This window comes from Terrapene carolina, unplaced genomic scaffold (assembly GCF_002925995.2).
Source record: "Terrapene carolina triunguis isolate 2854851 unplaced genomic scaffold, T_m_triunguis-2.0 Scaffold131, whole genome shotgun sequence".
NCBI classification, from domain to species: domain Eukaryota; kingdom Metazoa; phylum Chordata; order Testudines; family Emydidae; genus Terrapene; species Terrapene triunguis.
The window spans coordinates 23260993-23286976 of NW_020664482.1; the positions used below are offsets into that span (position 1 = coordinate 23260993).

Sequence of the window (25984 nt, forward strand, 5' to 3'; positions counted from 1 at the left end):
GATGTTCGGGGGAGGTCACCTTACCATCATTGATCTCTCAAGTTCTACCTCCTGGAGCAACTCTGCAAATTCCTTAAAGGATTCAGCTATAAAGAGAGAGAGAGAAATGAAACAATTAATTAGTGCAGATCCTGGTCAGATTAGTGTTGAATTTTAGCCTCCTGATTGCCACATTAAGTACAACACTCCAAGCAGGGCCAGAGAAACAGCTGGGGTTTATTGGTTGACACTCCATCTAGGCAGGCTGTTTACATAACACAGGCTTTCCTGTTCTCTCACAACTGTCCACACCAAAGCCATGCCCAAAATCTGCCTCTTAGGCTTAAGGAGCAGGTTGAAAGCTTTACACTTCAACTTTAATGAAGGCCTTTGAACAAGCTCAAAAATCTTACTGCATCTTTGTCACTCTGAAGGCTCTCCACCCATTCTCTCAGCATTGCCCAATTGTTTAATTACTCATGGTAGGAGAGTGTGATCACAACTGACATAAATGCTGCTCCATGGGTTGGCTGGAAGAGCGGAACAAGTGATGTCCTTTGGCTGACATGCTGCCTGAGGCAGAAAGCACCGACTCCATCAGCCACAGAGGACGCAACAGGACACTGTTCCCTGTTGTCAGACTCTGGTCCATTATGGCAGGAACAACATGGAGGTTTGTCCTTCATGGAGCTGTTTATTTAACCAAAAGGAAGAAAATTCAGTCCAAGAAAGCTCTCTTCCCCTCCCCCTCCCCAATCTTGAGCCTTGAGGAAGAGGAGGTGAAATCTCCCATCATTTCTTGTGGCTAACACTAATGAGGCCACATCCTCATATTGCAGACAGATCTGATCATTTTAACATCTGCATTCTGGGGCAAAGACCCGGTGTTTATTCCCTCTACGTGAGAAGTCACGAAGGTGACATAACAGAAGTAATCGGAGCATATTAGCTCTGTCTCAGAGGAACTGGAAAAACTGCTGCTGCAGGTTAGATTTGGTTCATTATAGAATAACGAGGAAACTAAAGAGTGAACAGGGAAATCAAGCAGAAATATTTCATGCCCAGTTGCAGCTGAACATATGGAATAAGTTACCAAGCAAGGCCAGCAAGACAAATAATGCAAGGGAGGGAAAGGGGTGGGAAAAGTGACAGAAAAGTTCAAATGTCCATTTCTACTCTTGAGGGGAGTGGCAGATAGAAGGCAGCCATACTCCACTCTACCAGTCCCTAAGCCTACGCAGCATAACACCCCTGCCTCCCCACCCCCCCACAGTATGAACACTGCACAGTCAGGACCCAGGACATTTTGGGGAGGGGGATACAGCCAGGTGGAGAGGTTGGAGATCAGCTCCAGAGATACCAAGCTTCCTCCTTCAACTACTGCAATTGCTTGTAGAAATGACTTTGGAACGTCTGCTCCATGCCTTCTCCCCAAGTCTTTGTCAAAAACCTGGCACTTCTGGAGAGGGGAAGCATCGCAGGAGACCGCATGAAGCACTTTGGCAGCAAAGCTAAGGAGCAAGCCATGCTACTGGGGAAGATTATGACGGTGATTAAAGTAAAGGAATCGGCACTGTGTGCCAATGCCTTGAAATCCCGGCGGTTTGGTCTTATCTGCCCTGCAGCTGGATTCCTTTGTCTAGGGTGCTAGAGCAACACAGTGGAAAGATTTGAGAAAAATCTTACATGCAGACACTGCCCGCAGGAAATAGTCAAGCGCACCATGATAGGTGTGGAGCACTTCACAGAGCCCTGTGGACTTCTCCATAAACTCTGCAGGAATTCCTACCGCCCTCTATTTACACTCACCCCTGGTTTGTTTACAGTCCAAGCCCTTTAATTCCAGAAGAGTATATATGTAGCCAATTAGCCCTAGCAGAGGAAACTGGAAAATTAACTCACTAAAGAAATTTTTAGAAAAACTTTGGCTTTTAACAAAACAAAAAGGCACAGCTCCTAGAAGGGAGAGCTTCAAGGGCAATAGCTCTAAAAACTGATCTATGTTAACAGTGGCTTAGAACATCCTCAGCAATGTGCCAAATAATGAAGAATGGAAGCATCCAGGTGTACAGGGCGACTTGTACACCAGTATCTTGTTTTGCAGGTAATTTGTGCAGAATCCAGTCCTTGCCTTAGCTGCAGGCTAAGTGCTCTACCCAGCATTCAGAGGGACATAGATATCTTAGTGGTAGCTCAGGAAGTCTGTCCGGTCTTTTATTAAAAAAAACCTAGCTGTAGCAACTACTGCACAGCAAATGAATGGTTGTTAGGTATTGTAGGGGGATTTACTGTACACTTGCTGAGACGGGCAAAAAAAGAAAAACCACCAACTTGTGATATGATAATTCCACTGTCGTCATCAAAATAGCATCTTCTCGTTATTAGTCAGTGATTCCGAGTTTCCCCCACAAAAGAGAGAACTTTAAATTCCCAAACACCTAGCTTCACGCTGGCCGTGATGGTCATCGTATTCTACTACTGGCCCAGGAGCTGAGGCATGCTAACATTCAGCATGGTCGCCAATGGCTATATGAAATCTGAAGTATCAACAGGTTCCAAGAGGTTAGGTTCGGGGAAAACGAGCACCAGGGCCAGGGCCAGAGCAGTCAATGCAGAAAAATGCCATAAATCCCTAAAGTGGTGGGCACAACAAGAGGGTCTAAAAACCTCAAGGAGTTGTTCTTCCCTTGCTCCACAGGGAGGCTTATGCATACATCTCCTAAGGCAGTAACTGGAGTTACCCATATAATTTACTCATGTGTCAGCGGAAGACTAGGCCCACTTAAACTGTTGAAAAGCAACTTGTAAATGATTTTTTAAAACAGATTTGTGCCCTTTTTGCTGCTTTATGGCACGTAAAGAAGGCTTGAAAAGTTTTGTTGGGTTTTTTTTATTGATTTGTTTGCCATTTTCCCTCCCCCTTAAGTTATTTAAGAATTTCAAGTCAGGTCCTCCTCAGTTTTGCTGGAGAACTTCTTGAGGGTTCCAGTGATGTCTCTGTATGAGCTCTCATTCCCTAGCTAAAAGGGCAGAGTGAAGGGTTTCTGAATCTTCAGCAAAGACATCCTTTCTCCCAAATGTTCATTAGGTAGTGCAGTTAATAGGGTTTTTGTTAACTCCTTCTAAGCGATGCCAGTTCTCCTGATTTTATCTTCAGTCTCATAATATGTGATATTTTGAAGCCCCAGTTCCTAGAGGCACATGAATGCATGAGAATCTCAGCTTTCATTTTAAAAAAAGTAAATTTTCAGCTCTTAGATTTAGGAAAAAAACTGGAAAACATGAACCCTAAAAAGGTGAAAACAAAACAAAACAGAAGGCAAATAAAAACTACCAACATGTGTTACTTCAAAAATCTCATGATTTTTAATCCACTCGTGATTTTGGGGGGCCTGACTCATGCTTTTTGAACACATGTGGCTGGCTAGGCTCCAGTCTCAAAACAGCCTCACTAAAAATTAATCATATTTCAGTGTCTTGTAAAGCTGTAATTTCATTACTTCCCCAGTCACCTTGGAGTTTCCCAGAGTTGACAAGACCTAAATGTCTAATGAGGAATAAAAAGAAGCAGGGACGAGGAAAAACAACCCTTCCAATACCTCCGTCCCCCAGTGCCTGGTTCAATGGGACCCCCAATTCATGACTGGGATCTCTACATGCTGCTGGAATATAAATAAAATAAAAAGTGGGGAAACAAAAGGTACAAGCCTAATTTGTTTTTTTTTTTTGCAGTTAACCTTTAAGTGACAATAACTCTTGAAAGTTTCCCATGCTCGTTTAGACACAGCAAAACCTGCACATATGACCAAAGGACCAACCACAATCTGCTATTTAAACAGATGTGGGCCTTCCAATAAGGGTGGAGTCAATTTGTGCTCAATTCATTCGGGGCACTCTCTTAAGATGGGAGGCTGACAATTAAGGGTTGTGTCTTGAGAAAATTCCACACCTACGGTGGTGTTTTCAGCAACAGAGCTGCTTACACTGCTGGGGGGTTTCCAGTGAACTATGCCTATTGCCTCGACTACAGATGTATGTGAAAACCTGGCTCTATATTGCTGAAGCTGTTCAGTAACACAATAATGTAAGTCATATAAAGCTATGTAATAAAGATATGTCAAAAGCAATTAAGTCACCTCGGGGGAAAGCTCCATCTACAAGAGACAACACCAGTGAGGCGTCTTCCTCCTGAGTCACATCTGAAGCATTCAACTTCATTATTTTATAACAATGCGTTTTAGCTTTGTCCAAATCTGCTTGAGTTTGTAAAGAGCACAGGCCTTGCCGTCTGCCTCCATAACAAGTGCAACACTGTTCATGTTTACAGATCAAACCCACTCCCCTAGAGTTTGATTAAAAAATGTTCTATGGATTTGTATGCTCCACCCTGCGTTCTGCGCAGCACACCTCTGAGCTATCAGATCCTATGCCCGGGGAGAATCTTGACACTGATTACAAACCACCATCTCATAAGAATTTTAAAAGTAGAATAATTAAAGCCACTTGTGGGATGTCAATGATATGTTCCCATTTTCAGACAAAGGGGAGATTTTCAAGAAGGCTTTTTTGTCTCACCCATCAGGGAGAGACTGCAGGAACTGGTGTGGAAGAAGAAATACAAACCACATTTCTTCATGCTGAGTGATCAGAGAGGATCGCCTTAAAAGGTAACTTCCTTGGTTCACAACCGAAGAACTATTTGGTGTCGTTTAAGTTTGCGTGGCCCAAGATCTGACCCTGTTATCTTCCTTCTTAGATCTGTTTGCAAACACCTTATACTGAGTCTGTAATGCTGGATAGTCCTCCTCACCCTCCCAAACCACCCAGAACAAATGCTTTACTGTTACAGGGCACCTAATGCTGGGGAGAGGTGCCAGCCTGACAGCTCTGGAGACTGAAGCTCTCTTTATCCACGGAACAGGTGCTCGGTTGAGCAGATGCAGCGGCAGTGCAAACATCCCCAAGCTAACCGATGAAGAGGCTCTATTTTCTTTCCCCCATAACCACTCCAGAGTGGTGGGCAGACAGGCTACACATTCAGACTGGGCTGATGAACTGGAAATTTCTTTTGGATTAACAGGAAAGAGACACTTGCTTCTTGGATTGCTCTTTGCTTCAGATCCTTCCGTTCCCAGTAGGGCTGATTTATATGCACTGTTTTCCTCTCCATTATCCAGCATCACATGAGTTTGGAAATTCAATACCTCTTTTTCCATTATAGTTGGACTCTGACTCTTTTTCAGCAGATTTCACCTATGAGCTTTATGCTGAAGGAAATCAGATTCTGAAGGGCAAATCACAATCTGCTCCAAAGTGCTTACAAAAAGCCAGCCTTTGCTTTCCTTCCTTCCTTCCCCCTCTGATGCAGGCTCATAGAGTCTCTCTCAACATGGACACTGTCACACTTCCAGGCACAGTTAAACAATAATGTGAATCTGGCTTGAATCTGCACTAGTAGGCTATTTTCCTCTCTATGCACCCAACCCTGCAAGTGCTGAACACTCTCAACTGCCCTTGACATCACTGGGAGTGGAGGCTCTCAGTATTTTGCAGGATCAGGCTCTATGACAAGGGTGGGCAAACTTTTTGGCCTGAGCGCCGCATCGGGTTTTGTAAATTGTATGGAGGGCCGGTTAGGGGAGGGGGTTGTGGCCCGGCCCCCACCTCCTATCTGCACCCCCCCGGGACTCCTGCCCCATCCAACCCCCCCATTCCCTGACGGCCCCAACGGGACCCCTGCCCCATCCACCCCCCCCGCTCCCTGTCCTCTGACCACCCCCGGATCCCTGCCACCCCATCCAACCCCTCCTCTCATTCCTGACGCCCCTCCCTCCCCCCGGGACCCTGTCCCATCCAACCACCCCTTCTCCCTGTCCCCTGACTGCCCCCGGAATACCTGCCCCTGACTGCCTCCTGCTCCCCCATCCAACCCCCCCTCTGCCCCCATTCAATCCCCTGTTCCCTCCCCCTGACCGCCGCGACCCCTAGCCACACCCCCGCCCCCGACCACCACCCCGAACTCCCCTGCTCTCTATCCAATCCCCCCTGCTCCCTTACCGCGCTGCCTGGAGCACCGGTGGCTGACGGCACTACAGCCACGCCACCCGGCTGGAGCCGGGCCACGACGCCGCTGCCACTGCCACTGCCACCACGCAGCACAGAGACCGGGTCAGGCCGGGCTCTGCAGCTGCGCTGCCCCAGGAGCTCACAGCCCCGCTGCCCAGAGCATTGCGCCGGCGGCGGAGCGAGCGAGCTGAGTCTGCAGGGGAGAGGGACAGCGGGAGAGGGGCTGGGGGCTAGCCTCCTGGGCCAGGAGCTCAGGGGACGGGCAGGACGGTCCCACGGGCCATAGTTTGCCCACCTCTGCTCTATGACATTTCCATGGGATCAGAAACAGTTCTCCTGTATGACTCATGCACATTAGGCACTGATGGTCTATTTCTTGTAGTTTGCTGAGTTTTCCAGCCCAGCTAAGGAATTCCTACACATTTTACGGAGCCCTCACGTATCGATGTCACCACAACAACAGTTCCCAGACTTCAAAACTGCTAGTTCAACAGTGATGGTTAATCCCAGGGCAGATGAATTCTAAAAATGCCTTTTTTAGGAAGTTTAGTCCATTACTTTTAGCTCCCTGGATGCAGCAGACAAATGTTTAACCAACAAAGAATTCACTGGGTTGGCAGGAAAGTAGTAAAATACATGGAAACCAAACCTGAAACGGAGGCGTTGAGCTCAGGGAAGCTTTGCATGCTGCTGGCTGTCCACAACGAAGCTGCAGCTTCAGAGGCAAATTGGGCATCTTTTTCAATGTAATGGAGCGTGTTAATTTTCTTCCCGAGGGGTCACAGGCTGATTCTAGGTCACCATGGGGATTGCATATAGCATTTCAAACCACAGCAAGTTTAGATCGAGGAATACTGTTAGCCTGGTTCAGAACACACAGCCAAGTGCTCTGAGTAACACTATCTGGCCCAGATAAAGAGCGGGGTGCGGGGGTAAGACAACATGCAATAACACTCCGAAGAGGTCACCTACAGGGTACTTACTGCAATGGAGAGCCTCACTCTGGATTACTGCAATTCATTTCCAATCTTTGGCAATAAGGAGGAGGATTAGAGCTGTAAAAGCTATTAGGTCAAAATTAACCTACAGCACTGTGAGTCAGATTCTAAACATTAATGCTTGAAGACTTATTAGATGTGCTATAAACTACATTTGTGACTGCAACTATAAGAGACCCACGCACTATGAACCAAATGGCATCTTAGAAACGTGGCTCCTGGTTCTGTGTAAGGACCAGAACACAATTAGCATTGCTGGAGTCTACTATGCAGTCTCACAGTAAAAAGGAGATAAACTTTTCTAAGTAGCTGCAAATCTACATTGAAAGGAAAAGCACTTACCAATATTAATCTCGTCATCGGTTAGTGTGTCCCCAATAAAGTCAAACTGAAAGGACTGTAGAGTCTGAGAGAATTTCTGCACAGCAGAAGAGTAACCTGGAAAAGGAAGAATTGAAGGTTGAATGTTTATGTAATTGATACATAGGGGTGGTGAGTAAAGTTTTAGGAAATAAATGTTGGAAGAGGAGATTTACAGTGGAGGGTTAAAAAAACCCAGAACAGATCTCTGTGCACTCCATGGATTTCAAGCTCTCTTGAAAAATAAAAAAGGTAAATGTGTATTTTATGTGCTGATATTAGGGAATACATTTTCAAAGGGTCTCTGAAAGTACACCTGCAATATTGGCAGATGCAACAAATTCCACAAGCAATTGATCATATGTGTCTATATATCCTGGTGATGAGTGTAGGAATAGTTTTCATCTGCAGAAACGTGCAATCTCAAATATACTATTCACCATTTTGGAATACAGTCAGAGAATTTGACACTATGAATATTGTTTATGGGGACCAAGAGAGGTTAGCCATTTGTGGATGGCATGTTGGACCTTTTCTCTCCATCCCCTGCAAATAAATAAAACGTAAGTTGAGCATTACAGGTCAGATCTTCAGCTAGCGTAGATCAGTGTAGCTCTGTTCAAATCAGTGGAGTTATTCTGATTTACATCAGCTGAGGATTTGCCCATACTAGGAGCCAAATTTGTCATCCAGGGCGTACCTCAAAATAAGCCTCAAGTTTGCTCAAGACATGCTATCAAACACCGAAGCACTACCCATCCTGACATTTTAAACCAAAACTTTCAAAAATATAAGTTAGGATACTTATATAGCTGTGTTATTTTCCAAAGTACTGAGCACCCAACAGCTCCCACTGGAGCGAACAGATACTCAGCACTTTTCAAAATCAGGTAACTTAGGCCATGTCTACTCTACCACTTATGTCGGCAAAACATATGTTGCTCAGGGGCGAAAAAAACACCCTCGAGCGACATACGTTTCACCGGTATAAGTAGTAGTGTACACAGTGCTGTATCGCCAGGAGAGCTGCTACCGCCACTCACTGGGGATGGTTTAATTATGTTAACAGGAGAGCTCGCTCCCATCAGCATGGAGCGGCTACATGAGAGATCTTACAGCGGCGCAGCTGCATTGGTACAGCTCTGCCGCTGTCAGGTATCCAGTGTAGACATCATGTAGACAAACCCTTAAGCTTGACTAAGGCAAACATTTAGCTTGCAGCAAGCTGGAGAGTGAATCTACTCCACACTAGCCCCATGAATCCTGCTGATATGTATTAACAGTTCATTAATGTACTTTGATCCTAACTACTTGTTAATGAACATCAGCAGGTGCACACGGACAGTTAGTTCATGACAGGCTAGTGCAGAATAGATTCATACCCCAGTTTGCCATAAACTAACTGTTTGTGTAGACAAGCCCTAAGTTTAGGCTCCTATATGTGAAAATTGTTGCCATATACTTAAGATAGTATTTGCATGTTTTGTATTTGATGAGAAGAAGAAAATGAATAGAACAAATGCTTTGGGGCAGATGGATGCATTATTGTGAGGACATATATATTGCCATTTGGGGCAGTATTTCCACAAGTTTGCCCACTTGGAAAATAAAATAGAAAATCACCTTTCAAAATGATAGCGGCTTTCTCAGGGCAACACAAACACATAAACAAACAGTTCTATAAACAAGCAAGGTAGTGAAACAGCTGGGCTTGATAAGGCAGGGGTTCTCTTGTGCTCTGCAGAGCACTTCCAGGTAGTCCTTGGATCTGTTTCTGTCCCAGTGATGAAGGAACTGCTAGTCTTTAAGCAAAGATGCTTCCTGATGGCAGTTGGTAGCCTGGTCCAGAACTATTTTTAGGCTTTCCAGGGAGGTTTCTGCCCAAGAGAATCCTTTCTCTGTATCTCGTGCGGCTGCTTTGTGTCTTTGTCAGCTACATCGTTGCTTTAAACTCAATTGATCACATCTGCAGAGGAACTCGTGGGGCGGGAACAAACACTCAGAGGAACAAATCCAAACTGCAAAGTTACCTGGCAAGATTAGAGCAGTGGAGGCCACAGGTACCATTCAGTCTAAAGAAACAGCAAGTCCTGCACCCTGGAAGAATCAGCAACACAGATATGGAGGTGGTGGGAGTAACCAAGCAGTTGCATAGTCAAGTGACTTTATTTTTACCTAGTCTCCTTAATATTGTCCTAAAATGAGTCCATGTAGTGAAGACACAGAGAAGGCATGGGATCAGGATTGGAAGGAGGGGAAGGGACTGGGTCCATAAGAGGATCTTAAAAGTGTTTCACAGTATAAAAGAGTTTGAAAACAATGTGATGAACCAAATCAAGCCAATATTCATGTGTAGAGCAGCATGTGTTGTTTATGTTTTGTGGTCCCCCTGTAAGAACAAGCACATGGGATAACAGAATGAAAGGGTCCGAGCTTGCGTGTGCCACAAGGGATGTGACGTAGACAGCAAAGCAGAACTGAGCCCAAATGACAAAGTTTGCTTCTTGATTTACATCAGAATTTTCCTGAAATTCAGGGAGGGGCTATAGTCAGAGTTCCAGGCTGGAACCATTATAGGTTCTGAGTTCTGAGGCACAGAGTTCAAATCTGTATTAGAACCTTATCCAAAGGCTAACGATTGTGTGAGCACAAGGGCAGGAAATAAGGTTCCAGTTCATGCCCTACTGTATAATACGAGAAGGGATTCTTCTTATAAGATGGCCAACCGTCTGGGTACAGGTAGGGCCAGATTTTCAATCCAACCTTAATTAGGCCTCCATTTTTGTGAGTGCAATTTTCCTCTCCAAGTTTAGGCCACTTAGGATATGTCTACACTGCAACATAAACCCAAGCTTGAGCCCGGGCTCAAGCCTAACCCCTCCTTGCGTCTACACTGCAATTTCACTAACAAAGGGCTTGGAACCAGGGCCCCAGGACCGTGCAGGGCTGGAGGGTCTGAGATAGAGTTAAGCCGGGACCCAAGGTCTGAGCCCTATTGCTTTGCAGTGTAGATGCAGCCCTGCTTGACTCGGGTCCCAGGAGTCAGCCGGAAGTATCCCACAATTCCGTGGGACAACTTCCTTAGTTCTTTCTATCCCAACAATCTGCAATCCTCTCTATTGAAAACGGAAGCCACCGACCCCTTTTGTGAATGGCAGCAGATCAGGTCAGCGTTAAACCATTTTCTTCTGATCACCGATCTGCAAGCACACTATCAGAGAGCCTCCGGGGTTTGCAAGGCAGTGGAAACTGATCAAGTCTTTTGCAAAGTGAGCTGCTTCAAACTTCCTATAATGGGCAGGGCAGGCAGTAAAGTTTCCCCACAGTCCACCACAGTTGTAGGGCTAGAGTGGCCACATTTTGTGGGGTGATGCTAGGGATTCTGGGATATGGTAACTTTGACTCGGGTCTGCACACTGCAATGTGGACACCAGAGCCCGAGGTTCAAGCATGGGTTGGAAAAGTCTGAATGTAGGGTTAAAATACAATGTAGATGCTCAAGCTCAGGGTTCCCTAACACGGCTCCGCTGACTCGAGTAGCACTAACCCTGGGTTTACATTGCACGTAGACATACCCTTAGGGCTTGTCTATGCGGGGACACTTAAGAAAAGTAATCCAAATTAACTAAAGGTGTGAATTTAAAATTGATTAGTTAAACTGTATAAAACCCCTGTGTAGACAGACACTCGCATTCAGAATTAAAGTGAAGTGGCCGAACAAAGGCCACTTTACTTCTGAATAGAGTATCCACACAGGGGTTTAATGCAGTTTAACTAATCCACTTTAAAGCCCCACCTTTAGTTAACTTGGATTAATTTTCCTGAGAGTGTCCACATGTAGACAAGCCCTCAGATGCTTAGGGCCACAATTTCAAAAGCACCCTCTGTTTTGGGGTCTCTCCATTGGTCCCTGCAGCAAAATCTCCTGCTGACACCTTAGCTTCCTATGCTGGGCTTTCAAAAACTGAGGAACCCAACGCTGGAGGCCACTTTTTAAAATCTGGGCTGTCATCCCCATAAGAAAGTGCGGCCACAAATGAGGGACTTTCATATTAAAGTGGCCTAAACTGCATTAAAACAACACCCCCCCCCCCCCCCTACCTGCAAAAATACAGGTTATTGTTTGTAACTGTTGCTTTTAGGGTTCCTTTTCCTATATATTTTCTTTGCATAAACAGCAGCGGTTCTAGATGCATTCTTTAGTTTTGATGGAATGTTGGCTTTGGTGAAATTGACTACTTTTGGTTGGTGTTTGGGACACCTTAACAGAAAAATCTAAGGTGTTTGCCAGGTGCCTCTCATCTTAGTATTTAAGCACTGACAGTGTCATTTTACATCTGTAGTGCATTTAGAAAGTACAGTCCAAAGACCAAATCCTTATTCTCTCAAGACCTCAAGATTGATGGGCAAAATCTTTCCCTCCACTTGAGATGGGTTAGAGTGAGATCAGAGCTCGACTACTAATAGATCAGTCAAGAACACTCTTGAAACCAGGTTTGTATGTGTGTTCTAAAAGGAAGAAAAGGAACAACATGGTGGTTTGTGGTTCCCTGGCTCCATGCTATGAAATTCATTTCCCCCCCTTACTTCAAGCAGCCTTGTACCTTCGTGATACAGAAAGTGACTTTAAATCTTGACCTTGATCCAGGTGACCACAAACAGTTTTGAAAAAATCTTTTACAACAGCAGCAGGGGGTGAAAAAAAATGCAGCTCATGCTGTCCCACTCAGCTTCAGCAAAGAGTAACGCTTCTCCAGACACATTTCCCTCTCCAAACTGGAGACAAAAATTGGACAGAGATTTGCACACACTCTTTATCGCTACTTTCCACCTGTGCGTCATCAGAAAGCAGAAGGCAAAAACACTGGTTGTAGGGGGGGTGGGCGGAATGTTATCTCTAAATTTCCATTGGCCTGGGCCTCTGGGCTTTACTAGCCAATAGCTGACCTAATCAAGAGGAAACAAGGGAAGAATGGAAAGGAGGGCCAGAGTTCCGTCAGATGCTCTCTGTTCCACTTCAGGCTGCTCCACCCTTGCTCATTTTCTGAAAACTCTGTAAGAGGAGGGGTGTAGTAATTAAAGCAGAGTCCAGCTCCTCCTCTGTCTCATGCTGAGCTGGACTGTTCACACAGTGATGTCACGCACAGCCTAAGTCCTACTTGTCAGGGATCCAAGTCAACATAATCAACTTTCCATCTCCAAAGGCCCCATGGACATCTGGCCCTGTATGCCGCTGGAAGAGATGGGATCATTCGTGTTCTACTCGCTTGACAGCAACTAGGAAATGGGGCAAGCTGCATCTCAGCTGTGCAGGGATTTCAGCTGGGGGTTGGACAGTACTTGCCAAGTCCTTCCCTCTGTGCCATCCTACAAAGCAGCTAACCATCTGGTGACTTGCTCTTGGTTCAGTTGTTTTTCCTGCTGCTGCTCCTGTTTTGCTAATGCAAAATTCTAGACCAAAAGCAAGCAATTCCTCTTTAATACACACTACCTCAGAGGTTTTTAGTGCAGACATCACTGGAATAAGTTGGTCCCCACTGCCTACAGCGCAGCCTTGTAGTCAAGGTCCTTCGCTATCATGACAGGAAGGTTGCTCTCCTGCACCCAGCATGGCCTGTGTTCTTTTCAACGCCAGAAAGCACACAAAGACACTGTGCTTCCCGACTTCAACAATCGGGACTGCAATATTATTAGCTGAAATCCTGATCTTACTGGAACGAGCTGGTGACTACAGTGGGACAGCTGGGTGCTAGTTCCAGCTCTGTCGCAGACCTGCGGATGTCAGATAACCCCTCTATGCCTCAGTTTCCCCACCTGTAAAATGGAGAGAACAACCCAGACCTATTTCAGAGCAAAGATGTAAGGCCTGGTTTGTCAACGCTGGGGAAAAATGATTCCGGGGCTGAGGTGACTGGTGTTAAAGAAGAGCAGGGTATTATTGAGAGTTCTGGGAAGGGGAAAAGGTTCCAAGGACAGCCTCCCCAATAGCTTCCCATTTCCCATTCAGCCTCTCAAAGCCTGGGAACAAAACCAAACATTCTGCTGCTAGCTGAGGAGAGAACGGCGTGGTTTCCTCTGGGATCAGTTCAACACCCTTCCTTGGGCAGTCACTCAGGCTTCCCCTCTCCAGCCTAGAGGATAGGCATGGGGCCTCTGCAATGGTCTGATCCTGTTGTTCTGAAGCACATTTGGCAACAGTACATGGTTATCAACCAATGGAGAACTGACAGCTCTGTCACTTTTAGAGGGCCCTAGCCATTTTCATATGCAGGACATCTTGGTAAGTCACCCAGTTACATTTCTGAATTCTCCTTCCTACTGTTATGCTGGTGGCATAAGAATTAATCACCATGGCTGCAAATGGAACATGACAGACATGGGATTATCCAAAAGAACACAGCTGCTTGTAAAGGTCAGAGAGAAAAAAAGCCTGAATTACATGGAGTTTGGATGAAAATACTGTTGAAACCGGCCTTTGCAAAAAACTCAGAGGACTAATTGGGGAAGCTAGCCAGCGCTCTCTTCACTGCATTCTAGTCTTTTCAGTACAGCTCCCCCACACAGTGCAGTTGCCCTTAAAGAAACTGGACAGTGTTTGCTCCACGTAAGCAGGTTGGCTTTGAGGAAGCTGGTCAGCAGCTCTTCACTGTTGTTGTTATGTTTCCGTACATAGAGTAAACCATGCCCTTTAAACCCGAACCAACTTATTTCAGAGTGACAAAAAAACAACAAAAAGAAAGAACAAAAGTAAAGTCTCCACGACAGAGCCCAGTGTGTTTCTCTCTTTAATAGCCTGCAGTAATGGATGCTCTCTTTGCAGACAGGCAGAGTTCTTAGAAATGTAAGCGTGCATCAGACAAAACAAAGATATTGCAGTTTCGAGTTGCATACATCACAGCTGCACTCTGGGCTTGGGGAACCTCAAGCACTACACAGGGTATATAGGTAAACACTATGTTAGTCATGGTGTCAGAGGGCGGCTGGCCCAGGAAATGAAGTAGGTCCAACTCCCTGTGCCAGGATAAGTGTGCCTATTTGGCCAATTAAAGTGGGTAGGGCAGCACATGAGGGTTATAAACGATCAGAGAGAGACCCAGTAAGAGAAAGAGAGACCTGGTGAATCCGAACCAGTCAGAAAAGGGCAGGTGAGAGCTGCCTGGAACGGAAGCAGAGCGGAGGTAAGAGCTGTCAGCGCCTGTATTTTGGGACCTGGGAGAAGGCTGAAGACAAGGAGAACAGCAAGAGGTGTTTTCTGGACTGGCATCCCTAAGCCAGAGAGCCAAAACGAGAGGGCTAAAGGCAGGCGATGCATCAGAGAGAGGTGACTGCTGGCTCCAAGCCAGAGAGCAAGAACCAAGGGCTGGAGAGGGCTGAAGGCAGGGGAGCAGTGGAGAAGCCTAACCACTGATGTCTCCAGGGCTGGAGAGTAGGACCCAGAGAAACCATGAGAAGGCCAGGGGGAAATGAGGGATACTCACCTGATAAGGTGGCGCCCCAGCAGAGAGCAATGGGGGTTCCCGCTGGGCAGAGCAGGATTACACTCCAGTTGGAAGGGCTAAGGTAGCTGTCCTGGTACAGGGACGAGGAGGACTGACAGAGTCCGGGCATGGTCAAAGGCACTGAGCTGTGATATGTGGGGCATTATGGGACAAGACATGGGGTGAGCTTAATGACTGTTTGCATTGGGGTGAGAAACGGATGAAATGTTTGGGACTTTTATTAGGGATTGTTTTGAACTATGTTCAAGGATAAGCTTGCATGGAGTTACTGGGGTCTCTGAACGGGGAAACTGAGGCAGATGTCCCTGCCCTGCTGTGGCCTGCGACAAGAAGGTGCTCCAGCAAGGGCAGCCTTATCACACGTGGGTTTTGGTTAATTCAAATTAAGTTGCAGTGAAAGCGATTTTACTGTATGAAATTAGGGGATAAAAAATTGCGCACTATAGGGAAAAAAGTTAATATAGCTGCATGTGCAGTCGCCAATGGCGCAGAACTCAGATGCTCTCGGTACTTTAACGTGGTTCTCATGAGCCTTCTAGATGCTTAGGGTCTTTAAACGGGTTACTTAATTGTTCTCCTTCTTCTTGACTTCTAGCTAGAGCCCCTCGGGCTACCAGAGGCTCTTGGATAATAATAGCACAAGAACTTGTACTTCACTGGAAAACTCCCACCCTTTCAAATCAAAACAAGAGGGCAAAGGGCCAGTGAATTAACCATTTCCAAAAGGGCGTTGCTGCTGTAACAGCCTCTCAGGGTTTGTTAAGTGTTGGAAGTTACGAAAGGAGAAAATGACCCGACTGGATTCTCTAGCATTCCTGACAGGATTCTGAGCATGCCTACGTTTCACCAGTCCCCAGGCTACACAAGCCATGGCACCACCCCGAGCTGCTCTAGAAACCTGTGCGCAATCAGCAGACCTTGGGGACAATAGCAAAAATCCCGTCCCAGGCCATGAGAAGAAAGGCTTCTTCATACGCACAAGAGAGAGCCCTAAGACACAAGAGGGATGGAAACTAAAAAAGCATAAACCCCCTTCCAATCAAAAGCCTTGTTCAGCAGTTTCCACCAAGGGGCCAACCCTTAGGTCTTGAATGGAGAGATTCAAAGCCTGAATGTAGCTATTTAATGACCAGCTGCTAGGAATGCCTTGAGAGAGATATGAACTGGTGAACTCTAGCACAAAGTGATGTCATTGACTCAATGGAAAGTCTGGGCAACTAACTCAATTTCAGCCCTTAGGAAATCATTTTTTTCGCATACTTTAGGCCAAATCTGAGAGGGCCTTATTCAGTTTTTTACTCAGGCAACCAACCCCTTTTTCTCCCCCACACCAACTTCTCTTCTCTGCCTTTAAATTTAACTGACATTTAGATGCAGATATCCAATTTTTCATCTCTCTCAATACCTTTAGTCACTCTCCCTGTAATCCTCTTTTCCTGCCTTGGATCAAGTTAACTTGGGGCTGTGTTCCAGCCAAATATCTCAAGCACCGGTATTTTTTTCTTAACCAACAAGTGTATCCTTGACTAACTCCATCTGGAAACCAATAGGCAGCCAGTACAGATCCTGCAATACTGACACCATCTGCTCCTGGAGAGCAAGCCACCACACCAAGCAAGGCACCACACTCTGTTGCAGTTTCTTGACACATTTGAAGATGTAGCTTCAAGGACGGTGTATTGCAGCCACCAAAACCTGAGGTGACAGTGCCAAAGGTGACAGCAGTTCAGCTCACACCTGAATGAAACAGTTGCATTCACCTGGCCAGAAAGAGGTAGAAAAACTCTCCTGGCCATCACAGCTTCTTGCTCATCTACTAGCATGTGGGAAATTCAACAGACGTCTAGATTGCAAACTCAAACAACCAAAGGCGGGCATATACCCTTAATACAAGAAGCAACTTATCCTCACCATGTCTTCCCAAAAATCACACAGATGTCCTCAGTCCTATCCAGATTGAGTCTCAACCAGCTAGCTCTCATTTATATGTATTATGGAATGAACTACAGTGCAGGGTACCAAGACCCAAAACTCCTCTATGTCTCCAACCGCCTGAACTAAAAGAAGCGGGGATGTTGTCTTGGCTACACACATTCCAAAGAATCCTGTTGATGCAGAGCAGAATTTGACACAGCTGGCCAGCTCAGTGGTTTGTGGGCCAGCCCACCCTCTTTTATAAGAAAGCAACACCCTTCCAGTTCTGGCATGTGTCCTGGCACATGAGCCGCGTACATCTTCCAGCACATTCATGGGAGCCATGGAGGAATCTGGCTGGCCACTCGAGACAGCTTGGCAAGGATTGAAAGCCGACTGTTGCACCCTTCTTCCAACTCATGTGCCAGTGCAGGATTGAACCCTAAAGATCATTTGAAAAATTGCTGCTGCACTTGCCATTTTTAGGCAGACAGTTGGGGCAGAGGGGACTTGAAAATCCAAAACCAATAATTTCATTGAAAAGCACAGTATAACTGGTTTAAATTACATTTTCCTTTTGTAAAAATTGGCCTGTGCTGAAACCTTATTTGCCAAGTTTCAAGCTGAAGTAAATACAAGTGGACATGTAATAAACCGCCTCAGAAATGAGCTTAAAGAGAATAAAAAGATAATAGTCCTTTAAATACAGCACCACTGGTTGAAAGCTGTTTTGCTTGGTGCAGGAAAAGAGGAAAGACACATATCCTTCTCTCTACGGAGATGCATTTCCATCTTTAACTTTAACAGAGTCTGTGCCTGTGATGGCTTTAACAGTGATTGGCTTAAGTGAGTATGCACTGCCACCATCCCGCCTTGCAACTCCAGTCTGCTTTTGTCATTTGAACAAGTTATGTGCCTATTCTCTCAAGTAAGACAGAGTTCCCTTCCTCCTTAGTTTGCAGTGGCCCCCCCAGACTATATCCATGGCAGCGAAAGCAATGAAGATTTCACAGGACAGCAGTTCCTTTTTCAGAAGTGAAAAACTGGACAAAAGAAAAATGATGGCAAAGGTTAAGAAAAAGCTGTAGTAAAAGTAACCGTCAGTTCCAAACCACAGTAACTCTCTAGAAGAACTCCCTGACAGTCCTCCATCCTAGGCACGTCACAATGGACTATGCCAGGTTTCCATCTTGGCAGACTCATTCTTGAGCCTCCCTGAAACATAATGGAGCGGGAACTTTGCCTTCCATCTCCTGAATCATTTCGACTGAACAATTAAAGTTATGGCAACGTAGCATTGCTACATTCCAATGATCCATTCTGAAACGCTGAAAGCTGGAAACCCTGCATAATCTTCATACAGGTCACCTCCTCATCAGCCTTACAGCAGTCTGGATTTCCCAATGTTCTGAAGCCATCTTTTGTTTGCCGAGTGTTAGAACACTGGCCTGGAAAAGAAGTTAGTTCTCCTCCTTGTGGAACAGTGTGGGTGCTACCAGAAGACAAACACAACAACATAATAGGACAGATTTTAAAGGGGCCTCAGCCTAGTTTCAATTTTGTGAATACATATAATAGCATGTATGTGTAAAGCCACCTACAATGCGAATGCAGTCAGAATTCTAGATGTCTAATGCTAACATTTGCCCCTAGAGTTAGTTGTGATGGCATATTGTTGAGGGTTGTATGGATAGCATCTTATGCGCTAGGTAGTTGTGGTAGTAAGGATAGCATCTTATGCACTACAGGCCTGACGCAAAGCTCACTGAAGTCAAATGGGAGGCTTTGGATTAGACCCTATGTTTGTGTCATAGCCACATAGCCTGCCAGGTCTCCCTCACACCCCACTCACAAGTTAATGTGCTTCAAGGAAGTAATGATGACATTAATTTAAATTGATGCACAAAGTTCCCCCAACAGGCATTTTCATTCTGTAACTGAATGCATTCCACTGAATATATACTAGGGATGAAGGTGACTCCTGGAATGTTGATGGCACCTGAACTGAAACTTCTAGTGACACTGCAGATTTTTTTTCATAATAGGAGCTCCAGCAAATTCGGATGGATTTAGGGACACCTGGGAGCCTCACCTACTTGGCAGTGTCTCTTAAAACCAGATGGAAAAGACAATTACAAAATTGCGTCGTTTGGAACGAACAGCGCCAGGGGAGAGTTTACACTGCCTTAAAAATGTACATTATGTTGCTAGTATACAGCAAGGTCTCACACATGCCTGAGCTACAGATACACACACACACACAGAGTGACGGAGAAGAGTGATGAGTATTTTAAATCAAGGGGCTTCATGTCTGAAACAGAGTCTGCTGGTTATTTCCTCATTAAGCCCAAATCTCAGAGTGATAAACTGTGTATTTGAATCTTACACAGCAACTCGGGAAATTATTTACTAAAATGAGAATATCGCTAGCAGTCGCCGTTCCAAGACAAAAATGACAGGTTTAGAGGACTGATCATCAATTTTCTTCTACCAAAAAACATATTCTCCATTTTTTATGAGGTAGTGTGGCCTAGAGGACAGAGCACTGCACTGGGACTCAATAGACTTGGGTTCTACTCCCAGCTCTACCGCTAGCCTGATGAGTGATGGTAGGCAAGTCACTTTACTGCCCTGTGCCTCAGTTTTACCATTTGTAAGATGGGGATAATGATAATCCTCTGTAAATGCTTTGAGATCCAACAGTGAAAAGTGCTGAGCTAGGTACTGCCATTTATACAACACCCAAAAGCCTAGTAGATGATTTATGCACATATAAAGACAGGCCGTTGCCCCGAGTACTCATAATCTAAATAGACAATAGGAAGTAATATGGGGCATTTGAATTGTGTTCCACTGGCAGTTCCATGGTCAAAGGAGAGTGAAAAACTGGAGAGAATCCCCCCATCCCCTACCCCCCTACCCCGAAATATGGCAACAAACAGTACTAAAGTTTGGGGAAAATATGACTTAATAAGGAGAGGTTAAGAGAACCAAAAGGCAGAGCTGAGAGAACAGTTCCTTGAAGGGGGGAAATAGTTGTCTATACAAAAGGAGAGTGGATGTTTTCTGTGATTATGACTCTGATTTTGCCATGAGCTCCACACAGTTAAAAAGAGAGAGTATGTAGAATCTAATGTTTTAAAACTAGATCCCCGGTAACAAACAATTATATAAGAAATAGATTTAGAAAAGAAATAAGCCAAGCTGGGGGAAAAAACCCTGTTGTTAATGTCTGTAATGTCTCTTGAAGATAGAGATCATTTAATGGAAACCAGATTCCTAGCAGACTAACGTTATTGGACTCCACGTTATTGGACCTTGGCTGAGCACACATTTCTGACATATTATACATGCACAGAAAGAACAGTATTGGGTATATTACTGTGAGGTAAATGTTTAATGACAAATAAACAAGGAATGATTTTGGCAGCTTACTCTGCTATAGAAATAGCTCGTTAAAGTCAGTACAAACAAGAGAATAAAAAGACATTTATCTGAGACAGGCCAGAACCTTGAGGGAACTTTGCAGTCCAAGCCCATATCTGTGGATTATACAACAACTTTCATGCAGCCCAAATTCTTTTCAGAGGGGCTCAATGGTAAGATGAAGAGGGAATGAAAGGTTATAAGGAGAGATGCAAATTTGGTGGCTCCTAAACAGAGGTGAGATTACACAAGTGAGAGAGTGACCCCACTGTGGGGAGTGAATGGCAAGCAGGTGGAGGGAGGGAAGGGATGAGGCTGAAACTGAGGGCACAAAGTGAACAAGTTGAGGAACAGGTGGCTAAGGCCTGGTCTGCACTAGGACTTTAATTCGGATTTAGCTGCCTTAATCCGAATTAACCCTTCACCCGTCCACACTACAGAGCCAGTTAATTCGAATTAAAGGGCCCTTTAAATCGATTTCTGTACTCCACCTCGACGAACGGAGTAGAGCCTAAATCGATTTTGTTAATTCGAATTAGGGTTAGTGTGGACGCACACCACCGAATTACTGTGTTTAAGTTAATGGGGTAGTGTGGCCGCACACCACCGAATTAATGTGGTTTAAAACCGAATTAAGGTGCTTAGTGTGGCCGCGCACAATCGAATTTATACAACCTGTTTCCCAAATTCGAATTATCTAAATTCGGATTAATCCTGTAGTGTAGACATACCCTTAGAGATCAGAGAGGCAGGAAGGGGCAAGTCAATGGAAAGCTTTAACGCAAGTTAGGGCCATTCTCAATTGGGTTTGGAGCCAGCTAAGAGTGTAGAGATGCAGGAGGGTGGGACTGCACAGAAAATGACAGTGCATTTTCTTTCTTTTAAATGGAAAGTCACTAGTTTTTCTTTGACGCAAATTTATTATTGCTAGGTTTATTGCTCTTTATTGTCCTCCATTTCACGCCCAGACAGTGAGGCTAAATAAAAATGATAGAGGCTGGAATGGAGATTCCAGCATCTCTTCTATTCTCACATGATCCCATATAATATGTGGAAAGCCTAAGATGGAAGAATTTTCTGTTTTCAAGCCAAGGATATTGCCTCAAAAAGCATTCAAAATTTAATTACTATTCTAATGCAGGATATGTACTTTCTGTCTTTGTTTCAGTCTTAAAGGGCTCCAATTAATCCTGGCACAACTCCACTGGTTTCAATTGAGTTATACTGTACCAAAGATCAGTTTGGTCAGAAACTCTTTAGGCCTATTTTTCCTTATAGTGTGTGGTGAATCATGAGATTTGTTTCACAATTTGCAGTCATAATATTTTTTTTTTCTTTTTTCAGTAGGAGGTCTAACCTCTGTGCTTTAAAAAACTGCCATACGATAACATCAGTTACATACCATCACAGAGAAATGGGGATTCGGTAATGAATGTCAGACAGTTACAAAAAGAATGTGATTGATTTGAAATGCAACAGAGAGCAAAAGCTGCAAACACACGAAAAATCTTCATAAGGCACTATCATGAACTTGCATGTGTTTAAATAGTCCACCACCCTCTACTGGATGCAATTGGAATTACACAAATGTGCGTTATAGGCCCTATATTTCACTCTAACCATTAATGAAGATTCTTTTTAAAATCAAGTGGTAGTGACCTGGGCTTTTGAATAAGGAGAACTGGAGTTCTCTGCTGGAACCATGAGTTTCTGAGAAGACACAGAGTTTAACTTAGTGACAACCAAGAAGAACTAATACGGTCATAGATTTTTCATACCAATAATTAGAAATCGCCTTAAACCACAAAATTCTAATGCAGATTTCAACATCTTCCCTATTAAAATTTGAGGGTGCTTAGATCTGGGAGTGTGATTAGGGTCAAACTCTACTGATAAACTCCACATCAGAATAAAACAGATTAGTGGACATGTTGATTATACCAATGCAGCTTTTAAAGTCCAGACAATTGTAGTGGAGTCTTGTGAAATAAAATGCTTATTAATACAAATTACTTTAAGAAAGCTTTAATTGACTGGTGAACAGGATGAAGTAAGTGAATACAAATTAGAATCACAGAAAAAAGCTGCTATCACAGACGACTAAAGTGTCATCCATAAAACAAGGGGGCAGAGTTTAATTTTCATATTTCCTGGCTATTGAGTGCTTTATTATGCAACCTTAATGTTCTCTTAGCATCATATTTGTATGGAATATATATTATATGTGGCAGGGCATAAATATTAAAACAACTAAACAATCATGCAAAATGTGTGCAATGTAACCAATTTTCTGTAACTTTATGATTTCCTGACTTTTTGGGCATCTAAACCCTCATTCATAATGGACTTCATTTCTTGAAGGATCATTGCCAGATCCTTCAGAGAGAATGAACAGAACAGGGCAATTTCAAGGCAAATCCCCTGTCATCCAGTCTCAGCTTCTGGCAGTTGGAGCAAAGAACTCATGATCAAGCAGTTCTCCAGACTGCATCTTGCATTGTGGGAAGAATCACTGGGCAGGCTCCAAGGGAACCTCAGCTGCTTTTAGAACAAAATGTCTTCCTATTTCTGGAAGGATGCAAGCTAGAAGCTTTCAGATCCACTTTGGGTCAGATCAACATTCTTCTGGCAGACTCAAATCGGAAATCCTCTTGTAATCCTAAGGGTGCAGCACCACAGAGAGATTCCTCAATTGCAAGTGATGCTTGAGATTCAACAGCTGCTGCTTTTAATTTAATTTGCCATTCCTCAAATGAAGGGGACACTTGGTAAGTTTCTTTCTAAGTACTTATATGGTCCTCAATTACTACAGTATTCCAGCAACTCCCATGTATGTAAAAATAGAAATAACAATGATAACCTGCTAGTTAAAGCTAGGAATCATTAGTAGCTTTTTATCAATTAACTGGGAAACAGAGGCCCATGTTTGATCTGCCTCATTTAATATGGTATAGAGATATAGATAGACAGAAACATTATATTTGAGACATAATTTTAAGAAGTCCAGTGTGCAAAATAATCATTGCAGAGCATATGCTTCAAACCTGTTGAGACCTGACTGTCTGTACAATCATCTAGCTTTAATAATGCCTAAATATTCAAAGGAGATCAAACCACTTTACATGATTTAGCCTCACAGTATCCCTGAAAGATCATGATTATCATTATTATCTCCATTTTACAAACTGGGAAATGGAAGTACAGAGAGCTGCCCACATTCCAACCGCAACTCAGTAGCAGACATGGCAATAAAATCCAGGAATCCTAATTGCCAGTCCCCTGTTCTAACCACTGATCTATACTCTTTCCAATACACTAGAATTTCAGCCACTGCATGAAAAATCATACACAGGGTGAGTGACAGTCAATGGCAGATGCCACTTGCATGTGCAAAGCAGTAAAGCCTGAATGCACACAAGGAGTGAGGTGCCTAGGTCTTTGTTTAGGGGCTAGTTTTGGAACCACTGCAATGCACAGAACTCCTGCTGAACCCCATAGATGATTAAACTCACTTGGCACCTAAGTTTTTGCACTAAAAGTTCCCCAGGCATCTATGTTTCTGCCTGTGGGCATGTTCTATGCATTCAGGTGCCTGTCTCCCGTCTATGCCCCAGAGCAATTCTCAAATGAGGGGAAGATAGGCGTTCATCCACCTTACTCACATGAGGGTCCCAATCCCAGAGGCATGCTCAGAGGGCACCTATTTCATACAAAGCAGCTCATAACCATTAGCCCAGTATTTAGGGTACTCACCTGGGATGTAAGGGGACGGGATGCTGGGTCTCCCAACTCCCAGGTCAGTGCTCTAACCAACATGCTACAGCTTGTGCTCTCGCACTTAAAGAGTCATTTTGGATTGGCTCACACAATGACTCTATAGATTAGAGTACTCACCTGAAAGATGACAGATCCTTATTCAGATCCCGTCTTCCCACTCAGGTAGAGGGGGGCTTGAACTCGGGGGGGGTGTCCCCCACCCCAGGTGAGTACCCTAACCATCAGATTAAAAGTTACAAGGGAGTCCCTCCTCCTCTTCCCACCTCAGCTCCTTGCCAAGAGAAGGGGTGCAGCTGAGAATCACAAGCAGAGATAGGCACCTGCCTGGACTTAGAGACCTATCTCCAAGACAGGGGCAGGCCTTAGCACACACTCCTCTAGTTGGCATTTCCCACTGGCTAGCTTAAGCAGCTCCCTGCCTAGTGTTCTGGCTTTTGTGAATCAGTCTAAAAGTGCCTCTCTCTCCCCATTCAGTAGACAGGAGCATAGGCTCCTAACTCAGACTTTGCGAACGGCATTGATTTTCTAGGGGCCTACCTCCTTTTGTGCTTCCAGGCCTACAGTACTTATCGTAAATTCAATCAAGTGCAAAGTCAGTATGAAAAGACAAGAATAATACCCTAAAAATATAACTTATTCAGAAAACAGTCTCACTAATTTAGCAAGCTTGAAGAAAGTCAGCAGTTGTAGACACAAATCAAATATGATCTGAAGAAAAGTCCATTTCTGCCCAAACTGACATCACATATGAGCTAAAAGCCCATAGCTCTCTTAGTTAACACCAACTTTTAAAAAGTGGGGGGAAAGTTTTAAATACCACTTTGCTGCCTTCCGGCAGGAGCAATAAACATGGTCTGTGGAGCAAAACAGGCAGTTTCCTGATCCAGCTCACCCACATCTCTCCTTCAACAGTTTTCCTTTTAGACAGAGATATAAATGTTCAACAAAAAGAGAAATTGGAGGTGGGGAAGAGAGAGACCTGGAACATTTCTTCCTTTACACCAATAGAAAGGAAGACTAAACAGATGGGGACAATTTGTCATGACTTTGGGAAAACATTTCTCTTTAAACACCGCAGAATAAAATAAAAAGGTTGTTAGAGTTGGTCAGGGCTGAGTATACACTGCATGTAAGTAACCCAAATGGCATTAAAGGGGCTTGCAATCATTGAGCCATATATACTGTACCCTTTCAATCCAATGAGGACTAAGGCTGGCTTGGACTCCATTTAAGATGAAGGCACTGATCTACTGCAGTAGTTTTCAAACTTTTTCTAGACCAGACTGCATTTTATTTCAGGGCCTGTGAAGCAGACAACTGCTCTCCCAGTCTTGATTCCTTGTGGTATCTACAATTGCTTATATGATAAAGTAACGTTAGAAGAGTATTTATGTGTTTCTGTGTTAGTTTATAATGTAATTTAGCAGCTGGAAATGAGGATGAGCCAGCACTATATGACTAGCCAGCTCTGTGGGCAACCGGGCCTGATTTACATCTTACGCACCCCTAGGCACAGCATCTTCTGGGTCCCCACTGCCTTTGTGTTTTTTGTAAAAAATGAAACTTTTAACCCACTTTTAACTTTTAGGTGCCCCTAGAACGCCGGCCAGCACCCCTAGGCTCGTGCCTACTGTACCTAATTGGAAATCCGGCCTTGTGGGCAACCTGTGGTCACTGGTCCACAACTGGGAACTTCTGGTCTAGTGAATTAGGCACAGGTTGAGCTCTCAAGAGAACCTGGATTCTAATTCCACTAATTTTCTGTGTGATCTAAAACAACCTGCTTAACTTCATGCCTCAGTTTCAGCACCTGTAAAGCTTGCCCACCTTTCTAAACACTCTGAGATCTACAGAAGAAAATCTGTTATGTCATACATGTTATTACTCCAAAGCTAGTTACAAGATATGACCAGTACAAGCAGCATGTGATGTACTGGAGAGTTACTGCATACATCCAATTACTGT

General features: G+C 44.4%; 1 protein-coding gene across 1 annotated transcript in view; it reads right to left on the reverse strand.

Annotated features, from left to right (window-relative positions):
- OPHN1 (oligophrenin 1) overlaps positions 1-25984 on the reverse strand; it is a 123795-nt gene that overhangs the window by 65744 nt on the left and 32067 nt on the right. The window contains exons 4-5 of the mRNA XM_024197316.3: positions 7386-7481; positions 25-86 (exon numbers count right to left, since the gene is read on the reverse strand). Of these exons, the coding sequence (XP_024053084.2) occupies positions 25-86; positions 7386-7481 (158 nt within the window). The remainder of the gene's footprint in view (positions 1-24; positions 87-7385; positions 7482-25984) is intronic.